Here is a 10,997-nt window from a genome sequence, read left to right as displayed (position 1 = left end):
ATGGTGTTTTGGAAAAAAAAAATCAAGCAGTGTGAATGGTGGTTTCTCAGAGGGAAGGGAGGTGGAAGATGAATGTGACGTGGACCGGCACGCCGTGACCCTCTGGACGCACCAATCAATCACGCCCGGATTTTATGACAGAAAAGATGTCATCTGTAGTTAAATGGGTAACACTGCCTCCAAAGACGTTAGTGTTACAGATGGCAGGTGAAATGAGAGGTCCCAGTGGCTAACGCCGTGGGGATGTGTGAGCTCAGTAACCCCAATGCCTCATCTCCTCCTCTTTGCCAGGGCTAGGGCCATACGCTGGCCCAGTCCCAAATCCCTTTTAGTACCACTGGATTGCTGACAAAACCCAAGGTTGGAAGCACTGTCCTGTCCACTTTTTCCTGTTAAGCGCAGCTCGAGAGATTGGAATCAGAATCATAGACTGAACCCTTGTACATAAGGCCTAGCTTGCCTTGACCTCAGAAAACATGGAGATTGTAAGCAGGAGGGATGGGCAGCTCAGAGGCCCCTGAGACAGGCAAGAGCCTTGCCCATGGGCTCTTTAAAGTGACTGCTGAAACATACATACAAGTAACATTATAAAGACTCAGCAGAGCCAGGTGTGGTGGTGCACGCCTTTATTTCCAGCACTTGGGAGGCAGAGGCAGGCAGGTTTCTGAGTTCGAGGCCAGCCTGGTCTACAAAGTGAGTTCCAGGACAGCCAGGGCTATACAGAGAAACCCTGTCTCAGGAAAAACAACAACAACAAAAACAAAGACTCAGCAGGTTGTACTTGTGTATTTAGAAATGTGTATATACATATAAATATTCACATATGTATGTAACAATTTTAAAAGATGTCATGAACTTGAAAAGGAGCAGGAAAGAATATATGGGGGGAGTAAAAGGAGAAAAAGGAAGGGAAATGATTTAATTATGTTATAATTAAAAACAATAATTAAAAAAAAACTGCGTGGTGGTGGCACATACCCTTAATTCCAGCACTCGGGAGGCAGAGGTAGACAGGTTTCTGAGTTTGAGGACAGCTAGGGCTACATAGAGAAACCATATCTCAAAAAAGCCATAAAATAAAAATGAAGGAAAAAAATTTAAAGTCATGACTGGCCAGAATGCACTTAAATTTGCCCCTTCCCTATGTCCCCTAAAGCCTTCTGAGATGAATGTATTTTCCCAGGGGGCAGACAACAGAAAATTACAGCACTCGGAAGCTGTAAGACAAAAATCCCTGAAAGGAAGACTAGCATCCACTTGCATCTTCTGCTTCTACAGTCTTCAGCGGAAAGATGTGGACCAGAAATTCCTCCTAGCCTCTATCCCAAGTCAAGGGGTTCCAATTCGTTCATAGTGCAATGCCTAGATGGACCACAAGAGGTCGATTCCAGAAGCATTTCTATCCCAGCAGCTCTCTTTCTTCAAGTCCCCTTTCAGACCCTGAGCTGGAGCTCTCCAAGGTGGCACCAAGTCCTGCCCCAACTAGGCTGACCTCCTCCTCAGGCTCCAAGAGAAAGGTGTGTGGAGTGATTTGTTCCTCTGTCAACAGAGCCAATCTCATTTTCCTCACTATCCCATTGCCCACTCCTGTTTTCAGCTGCGATGGATATGTTGACCAAAGCACAAAGCCTCGCTCATGGGGCGTGTGCCAGTGGCTTACTTTTCTGTCCAGTAATACCTCTAGGCTGACATAGCAGCACAGCTGTGCTATGGTAGTAGGAAGGAAGCCAGTAAAAGAGGGCATATGAGGTTCCAGCGTCTGAGGTTATGTAGCAGGAAGGAGGCATAAAGCCTGGCTTCTTCCCTTCAAGGAGCCTAGCTCAGCTCTCTTCTCTGAGAGTCACACCGCAGTTCTTCCCTATAGCTGCTAGTCTATTGTTGGCCATAGCGACGGAAGAGCAGCCAGTTTGCATGCATTCTTCACTTCCCCATAACGTTATTATTTCTAGGCACTAACACAGGGCCACAAGAGAGAGAGAGAGAGAGCACTAAAACTTCACAGAGCACTAAAACTTCACACAGATATTTATGTCCCCTTTGACTTACAGTCCTGACTGTCCTAAAAGAAGGAGCAATAGTTTCTCAGAGACAGTAAACACGGTGTAGGGGACAAAGTCTGACGTGAATCAAGAAATGTTTCCTTTTTAGGTTTGCTATAAACTCAATATGGGCCTAAGCAAACCACTCTCTACTCTGTACCTGGAAATGAAGAATTTAAATCAAATAGTCTGTAAGTCCCTCCCAGGTTTACGGGTCTGAGAATAATGTGTGTAGTAACATAAAAATGAGTTTAGGAGATTCCAGGCGTAGTAGCACACATTGATCCCAGAAATGGGACCGGAGGCAGAGGCAGTCGGATTTCTGTGAGTTCATGATCTATCAAGTCTACCTAGCAAGTTCTAGGTTAGCTAGGGCTGCAGAGTAAGACTGTCTTAACAGAACGAACGAACGAAAGAAAGAAACGGCAGGACATAGTTGTATGTCACCAGTGTTAATTAATGCCTAGTGGGGTTCATTCATTCGCAATTAGGCAGAGTATCTGTCCATATTGTAAAGTGATAACAAGGGAACAAGGGGATAACAGCGCACACCCAAAGAGAGGCATGTCTCTCTACTCAGAATGCGAGGTGAGGGGCTCAAACTACAAACCCCAGTGTGCAATACGGCAGCTCTCAAAAGTATCCTTTCCCGGCAGGCTTTTCTCCCTGTACATCCTATGGTCCAGTGCGGCGCCTGAACGCTGAACTACAACTCCCACAATCCATCAGATCCATCGCGAGTCTAACTACCAGAGTGCAAAGCGGTACCGTTCACCCTTTGAACTCTGCGCGTTGCAAGATGGGGATTGAAGTCAGCTGTAGGCAGGTAGCTGGGCGTTGTCAGGATTACGGATTGTTTGGGCTTTTGACTTCCTCTTTCGGAGTGGTTCGCAGGGACAGTGGTTAAGATAGGGTAAGAACAGCTTGAAATAACCTGGGTTCCATCGGGACCCAAGGCAGCAATGCTCGTGCTAAAATTAGGTGCCGAGAGTGGAAATGAAGTGGGAACAGCAGCCGTCCGATCTGCCACCAAAAGCGTCTTTTTTTTTGTCGCAATGTTTTTTGTTTTTTTTCTCTTTACCAATGTGGCGGCCTAGTCCAGACACACCTGACACTGGAGCCAAACAGTCCACTACACCATCCATATGGGTACTGCTGCAGCCGAAAGCTACCAGCTCCATACAGCATCCCACGCTCCTCCTTGGTCGTGACTGAGGACTCCAAGGGCATGGTAGCCCCAAATCTCACTACCAAAATGGCGAAAGGAGAAGCTTTTTGTGTGTGTGTGTGTTTATGTGTGTGCAGGCCGCCAGGTACAACGCGCCTGCGCATGAGGCGGCTGTGCGAGGGGACGGGAGGGTGGCGACCCAACACGCCTGCGCGGGATCAGAGCCCGTGGTCCGCACACAAACACCAATGGATGAAGCGTCTTCCAGTTCCTGCGGCTGCGCCGTGACCCCTACGCGCTTTCCCAGGCGCCTAAGCGAGGGCTCCGGTTCCGCCCTCCAATCGAAGTACGCCGGCGCACGGCGGAGAGGCGGGGCTTCTGGGCTCCGGGCGAATGCCAGCGCGGCTGCGCGCCGGGGGGTACCCCATCACCGCGGCTGCGCGGGAGCCAGGCGGCCGGCTGTCACTGCGGTTGCGCGCGGCGAGCGGCGATCCCGGGGCGCCTGCGCGGGTGGCTTTGCGGGCGCTCGCGGTAAGTTTGCGCCAAGTGCGCGGCAGCCGGGACGCAGACGGCAGCGGCGGCGAGAGGCGGAGCCCGGGGACCACCCCCCATCATCCTCCCCAGAGTCACCTCACGAACCACAACCTCACCTAACCTCTCACCCCCCCTCCGGTCCCCCAAGCCCGGGATGGCAGCGCCCGCTAGCCTTCCCGGCCGGACCAGCGGTCGCCAGCGCCAGCTTTAGCCTGTGGGCCTAGGCCCCCGCCGAGGCCTGACCCCCGGAGCCGGGATCCACTGTGCAGCCAGCCGCCGGGCCGGGGCTGAGGGGTTGCTCCCCTCTCGCGGCCCGTGGGGAGGACGCTGCCGTCCCAGGGACTGGGGGCCGGGGGGTGGGGGGGAGCTAGGGCGAGGAAGTCGGAACCTGTGTTGGGAAGAGAGAAGGGGACCGGGGGTCAGAGGTGCCCCCTTCCCCTCCTCCCCCCTCCCCCCGGGGCTGGGGGGGCCGGAGCAGAGAGCGCCCAGCCCGAGAGGTGGATGAATGTGGGAGAAAATGGAGACCAAGACGATCGTGTACGACTTGGACACGTCGGGGGGGCTGATGGAGGTAAGAGTGGCCCTCATCCTTTTCCCTCCAGTCCAGGAGGGAACCTCCGCCCCACAAAGCCGGCCCTAAGCTCGAAGCGCCAGAGGGCCGGGAAAAGGGGGGGGTGTTCTTCCTCACCCAGTCTCTTCCTCCCCTCTTTGCAATTTGGGGGACTGAGCTTAGCTTCCGAGGACGTCTGCGGCAGTTTCACCTACCAGCCGCCCTCGATTCGCTCCCTGAGGCTTCAGCCCACTCCATTTCATTGCACCGGCAGGCCTCCCCACCCCCTTCTTGTCGGCCCCTTTGTGCTTCCCCCTGCACGTCCGGGTACCAAGCTTCGGGCCTCTCCCGAGCCGGGCTTTGGAGTCCCCCACTGTCCATACAAGGAAGTGGCAAGAAGAGAACCGCGCACCCTCTCCCCATCCCCCTACCCTGATCCTCCCCATTTGGAAGGAGCTTTTCTTGTTGTGCTGCAGGAACGCAGTTAGGGTGGGCTCCCCTTGATTCCGGGGACCGAGAGGTTCTGGAAGCAGCCTGGATGGGAGGAAGAAGGACAAAAGGGGGGAGAGGGGTGGGTGACGGAGAAGCGGCGCCGGTGGGACTACGGGCTGCCCGGGAGCTCCGAATGTGCACACACGCCGTCTGTATGTGTGTGCAGCAAATCCAAGCTCTGCTGGCTCCCCCCAAGACGGACGAGGCAGAAAAGCGGAGTCGGAAGCCCGAGAAGGAGTCCCGGAGAAGCGGCAGGGCCACCAACCACGACAGCTGCGATAGCTGCAAGGAAGGTGGGGATCTCTTGTGCTGCGATCACTGCCCTGCCGCCTTCCATCTCCAGTGCTGGTAAGGGCTGGGGACCCCTTTGGAGCCCCTTGGCAGACCCTACTCAGCACATTCCTTCACCAGGCCTGTAGAAATAACGGGAGCTTGCAGCCGCTAGCCGACTCTCTAGTCGCTGGGGAGAGCGCCTCTGCGCCCTTGGTATTTGCCGGGATCCGGCCAATTTGCGGGAAGGAGCAGCGGCGTGTCTTGACCCCGGGGTGGGGGTTGGGAGGAGTGAGGTGAGCCCCATCTGAGATTGGTTGTAGGTTGGGAGCCGGGACTGAGCGGCCGAGTGTGGCCGGCGGCGGCGGCGGCGGCGGCGGGGGAGGAAGGGGAGGAGCTCCAGGTCCAGTGCCGCTTGGCGGCCGCGCGCGCCCGCCGCCCTCAGGGCTCCTGCCTGGCTGGGCTCTCCTTGGGCTTAATGCGCGGAGCCTCGGCCACCCAGTTCACCCTGGTCCTGACTCAGGAGAGCGGGTGCTTACGATGGTGCAGGAAATCATGAATGGTGTCTCTCGAGTCCACTTCTCTGTCTCTGTGTTTACAATATGGCGACCTGCCTTTAAATTATATTTTTATTCTCAGCGCCATTTTGGCTGCATATATGATTTGCAAACGTCTTCGGGAGAACGGTGGAGGTAGCCCATGAGCCCTATCTGCAGAAGCTCCTTGAGGACCAGGGCTAGGCTCTGCAGGCTTGATCCCTTTCTCTGCATCTTGCCCCCTGTTGCCACTCCGGTGCTGCCTCCCTCCTCCCCCTTCCCTCCTCCCTACTCCGCTGCTGCCTCTTAGGAAATCGGGCCGGGTTAGACAATTAAAATTGCCCTTGGGCGCCGATTTCTCTTCTCTGCTCTGGTTCAGCGAGCCCTTCGCCTCAAAATTCTTTGCTGCTGGGGCAGGATTGTGTTCGGTGGCTCCGGAAAGGCAGTTTTAAGCAGCTGAGAGCTGGAAAGCTGTGAGCTCTCCCACCCCAACTGAAGGGGGTGGGGGTGGGGCTGGGTTGATCACCCGCTGCGCTGCTTGATCCTTCTCAGCCGCTCTGCCCAGAGTCCTCCCGCAAAAGAGTTTAAACTATCTTCTGCCAGAAGACCACCTTTCTGCCCTGCACACAAACCCCACATCTCTACTTTGAACCCAGATAGCCTCTTGTTCTGTTCAGCAACAGTTGACCTGAGGCTAGGGATTGGGAGAAGATGGCTCCTGGGGTCGGGGTAGGGGGGTTGTTTGTTCCCGTTCTGATTGGGACGGAGGGGTTCCTGTTCTTTGTTTTGTGCCGCCTTTTTAGCTTCTTGTTTTTAAAAAGATGTATAAGGGCTCTCTCTTCAGTTCCACCCACATTCCAAAATCCCTCGGTTTGTGTGGAGTAGAGCCTGCTGTATTTGTGCTTAGATGCCTGATGCTGGGCAAATTCGGACTGTGGTCAGAAGTTAGGTGGGGCGTTCCCATTACTAACTCCAAGACACTTTTGCTTATAAGGGCACCCCACCTTGGCTTTTAATGTTTCAAGGACAAAAATTACTATCCTGGAGGAAGCTTTGCCCCTGGCCCTTGATTTTTTTTTATGATGGAGTGAGTAAGGCCGCAGTGAGGGCCTGTGGGTTTTGTTGTTGGCCTCTACTTCCTCTAAAGTGTGATCCACCTGGAGGAAACCCCTCTGGTCCAGTTTCCTTTGCTGTTCTTTTCTATTTGGGATGTATGAGGGTTAAGATGGCCTCACTCTGTTGCCCAACTTGGCCTTGAGCTCACAGTCATCCCCCTGCCTTGGCCTCCGAAGTGTGCACCATTGCACCCTGTTCTTGAGTCTGCGTTGCTTACTTTTTTGTTGTGCTTACGTGATATATTACTAGGACTTTTAAATTTCTTCTCTTTCTCTTTTCCCTTTTACCATAATTTTTGAGACAGTCTTACTGTGAAGCCCTGTTTGACTTGACATTGTATTTGTCGTATAGCCCAGGTTGACTTCCAATCTGTGCCAATCATTCCTGCCTGGGTCTCCTGAATGCTGGGATTACAGGTGTGCACCACCATGGCCCCAGCGCTCGCTCTCTCTCTCTCTCTCTCTCTCTCTCTATCTCTATCTCTCTTTTTTTTTTAAAGTGTTGGCTAATATTACCTCTATGAAGTGGTTGTTAACTAAGGTTGGTAACTACTGTTGAATGAACATTTGATAAACTCTGTTATCTTTTTAAAAAAATCTCAATATTTAATAATGTTGAAACTGTTTATTAAAGTCTGAAGCATCTTTTTTTTTTAATATTTTTTTTTATCTATTTATTATATGTAAGTACACTGTAACTGTCTTCAGACACACCAGAAGAGGGCGTCAGATCTCATTTCGGGTGGTTGTGAGCCACCATGTGGTTGCTGGGATTTGAACTCTGGACCTTCGGAAGAGCAGCTGGGTGCTCCTACCCACTGAGCCATCTCACCAGCCCAATCTGAAGCATCTTAAGAGCATTTGCTACACAATCAGGAACAGAGTTTGGATTTCAGTACCCACACAGCAACCCGGGGTTTCTGGCATAGCCCATTAAGTCCAGCTTTGGTGGGGGGCAGAGGCACGATTATTGTCACTTAACTAGCTTCTAACCTTGTTGGGATCTGTCGGTCCAGGTCATAGCTTAGCTGAGAAAACACCCAGGTTATGGAGAAACTGTGCCTCTGAGGAATAGGCTGAGAGTAACCCAATGCCTTCTCACTTCCCAAGCTCAGCACACTTGGGACACACGGACTCACACACATGTAGACACATACTTTAGTTTTAGTTTTTTAAAGCTACTTTTATTTATTGAAAGGAGGGGAGTGCCATGGAGCACAGGTGGAAGTCAGAACAAGGGTTGGTTTTCTCTACTACTGTGGTTCCTAGGGATTGGCTCAGGATGTCAGGTTGTCCTGTTTGGCAGCAGGTACCTTCACCTCCTGAGCCATCTTTCTCCTAATATAAATAAACCTTTATATTAAAAACAACAACAAAAGCAAATTGAGGAATGGAGAGTGTGCTATCTTTGCCTCAGCTTTTAAACTCTAAAGCTGAACGCTGAGTCTTCTGAGATGAGTGTAGAGCTTGTCAAGGCTTTTTGGTTTTGTTCTAGTTTTTTTCTTTTTATGAGTACACTGTCGCTGTCTTCAGACACACCAAAGAGGGCATCACATCCCATTACAGATGGTTGTAAGCCACCATGTGGTTGCCAGGAATTGAACTCAGGACCTCTGGAAGAACAGTCAGTGCTCTTAACTGCTGAGCCATCTCTCCAGCCCCAGACTTGTCAAGTTTTAACTATTTTTTTTGTTTTAGCTGGAGGGGGGGGGTCTCTAGTTGTTGGCGAGACTCAGGTTTGCTCAGGCTCTGCGTTTCTTTGACTATATCCCCCTTTTTCTGAGATCATGAATGGGTAATGAGAGATTGGAGAATAGTAGTAACTGAGGTAGAATTTGTTTTACTTCATCAATTCTCCCTGAAGGTGTCAGTACTGAGTGTACCATTGACTTACCTGGTTAGTGTCTAAGTCATAAAACATTTCTATGTCTCAGTGAAAAGGCAGGAAGTCTTTTGAATGAGACTCTCCGAGGTGCTTTCATTTTATAAGCAAGGATTTCCCCCACTTTTGTGTTTTTTCAGCCAGAGTTGTGAGGTCAAGCAGTTAATATGTGAGAAGATTTTTGGTTCCTGGGTGTGTTTTCCTGTTACTACTTCCTTGTATGGAGAAGGTTGGATACAGCTGTGTTCCTCCTGTCCCTTTAGAACGCGCTGAGATGACATTACTTAGATAAGCATAGTAATGATAATGTCCCTTATGTACAGAGTGTATGATAATGAGTAAAAGTTCTAGCAGGGCGGTGGTGGCGCACTCCTTTAATCCCAGCACTTGGGAGGCAGAGGCAGGCGGATTTCTGAGTTCGAGGCCAGCTTGGCCTACAGAGTGAGTTCCAGGACAGCCAGAGCTATACAAGGAAACCCTGTCTTGGAAAACCTAAATAAATAAATAAATAAATAAATAAATCGATAGATAGTTCTATGAGATGACTGAGTACAGGTTTGCCTACTGGAGTCCCAGCCTTCTAAAGGATGCAGCTAGAAGAGTGAGAATTCCAAGTTTGCCTGGTCTGTGTGGGGGAAACAAACAAACAAAAAACAAGCAAACAAACAAAAGGTCCTTTGTCTGGATTTTTGCCTGTCTGCTTTATGGTAATCAGTATATATTAAAATGTCCCAGAAATGGTTCTTTTGGTGGGATGGTACTGGGAATTGAAGCTAACGAGGGCCTGGTTAATCTTCTGCCTCAGTTTCCCAAGTAGCCAAGATCATAAGCCTGAAATAGCAAGCCTAGACAGAGGTGATTAGTAGCAAAGCTTATCTCTTGGGCTTGGCACAACACCAGGCCATTCATTACAGGAGGAAAGGACTGGTCACACCTTGCTTTTGTCCTACCTTTTCTCTCAGGGAGTACTGTGGAAAATCATTCTGGTTAGGATCTTTCTAGGTTTTCTTTCAGTTATGATTCTCTGCATTAGGAAATGAGTTGTGCTGTGCTTAATATCATAACCTCAGAGTGCTAACAGGAGTTACCAAGCCTGGCCCTGGGGAACTGGAAGGTTTTCAAGTGTTTGCTGGCGACCCTGACCCTGTCGTGATCACGGTGGTGTAGAAGGTGAACCTTCTGGAAGTTTTCTCTGAATAAATTGATCTCTAGAAATTTGTTAAAAAGTAGGATAACTGAGCTGGAGAGATCCCTCAGGAGATATGAGTACTGGCTGCTTTTCCAGAGGACTGGAGTTTAGTTCCCAGCAAGCACAGGATGGCTCACAACCATCTGAAACTAGTTCCCGGGGATTGGATGCCCTCTTCTGGACTCTGGGCAGCAGCAGGAACACAAGTGGTACATATAGGCAAAACACACATGAAACTAATTTTTACATTATTGGTTTCACTTTTTGGAGACAGGGTTTCTCTATGCAACCTTGGCTGTTCTGGAACCCACTCTGTAGATCATGATGACCTCAAACTCAGAGATCTGCCTGCCTCTGCCTCCCAGGTGTGGGGATTGAAGGCGTATGCCACTTAATTTTTAATTTAAAAAAATAATGTAGGCTAACTGGTAGAGCTTTAGTTGTTGGTGATCCATCTTTCTGTTTGAGTTGGGAAGGATTATTGTCACCACAGAACAGTAGTAATGAGGTGCCTGGAAAGTGACAGGTTTCTTCTTTAAACTTCATGGAATTTTGCCTCAAACAGACAGACCAAAATGGTGTGATTGAGAAGTGCATTCACCTTGGCAGATCTCAGCGTGGTCCCTTCCTGTCAGACAGATTTCTGTAGCATTTGCCTCCGAGTGTTATATTTGGAATTTTTGGCCGGCTTTCCTCTCTCTGGTGTTGGCAGCAAGCTCTAAAATGAGGTTTTCGAAGAATAAGAGTGAAAAGGTCTCTGTGCGCAGGCAGAACTGAGCTTGGCTTGGAGTTTTGTGTGTTTAATTTCCGGTGAGTCATGAGGAAGGTTCCACGCACAACAGCATCTAGAAGTCTTCCGTCTTTTGCTCTAAACCTAAAGAATTTTCTGCTTTTGTTGTGTTTGCCTCATTGGACTAATAGCCAACCAGTGAATTAAAATACATGGAGGTGTTTTGGTTGGTTGGTTGGTTGGTTGGTTTCTTCTGGTTTGTTTATCTCATGAGTTTGTTTTTGGCATCCTAAGTACCTGAAGAACTGTGGATAGCAGTGATTCCTTTTCCTCACTCTCCTGGGATCTAAGGCTACCCCACAGTAAATAAACCTAAGTTGGTTTTATAGTATTTTGTTTATTATTTATTGTAACAATTAGGATCTAGTGTTTATAGCCATTCACTTAAAAATGGAGAGTCCAACTTAAGATGAGCTTCATAATGCATGCTTT

General features: G+C 49.9%; 1 protein-coding gene across 2 annotated transcripts in view; it reads left to right on the top strand.

Annotated features, from left to right (window-relative positions):
* The first annotated feature begins 3,419 nt into the window (after window positions 1-3,419).
* Window positions 3,420-10,997, top strand: part of Phf12 (PHD finger protein 12) — a 47,970-nt gene continuing 40,392 nt past the window's right edge. Inside the window, exons 1-2 of one of the 2 annotated variants that reach the window (XM_021175590.3) lie at window positions 3,420-4,312; window positions 4,950-5,131. In XM_021175590.3, the coding sequence (XP_021031249.1) occupies window positions 4,247-4,312; window positions 4,950-5,131 (248 nt within the window). In that variant the 5' untranslated portion in view covers window positions 3,420-4,246. Of the gene's footprint in view, window positions 4,313-4,336; window positions 5,132-10,997 lie in introns of those variants that run through there. The other variant, XM_029483330.2, reaches the window with a different exon arrangement.

The sequence above is a fragment of the Mus caroli genome, unplaced genomic scaffold, assembly GCF_978045245.1.
Source record: "Mus caroli unplaced genomic scaffold, Mus_caroli_1 scaffold_13, whole genome shotgun sequence".
Classification (NCBI taxonomy): domain Eukaryota; kingdom Metazoa; phylum Chordata; class Mammalia; order Rodentia; family Muridae; genus Mus; species Mus caroli.
This window is presented reverse-complemented; position numbering and strand designations above follow the sequence as displayed.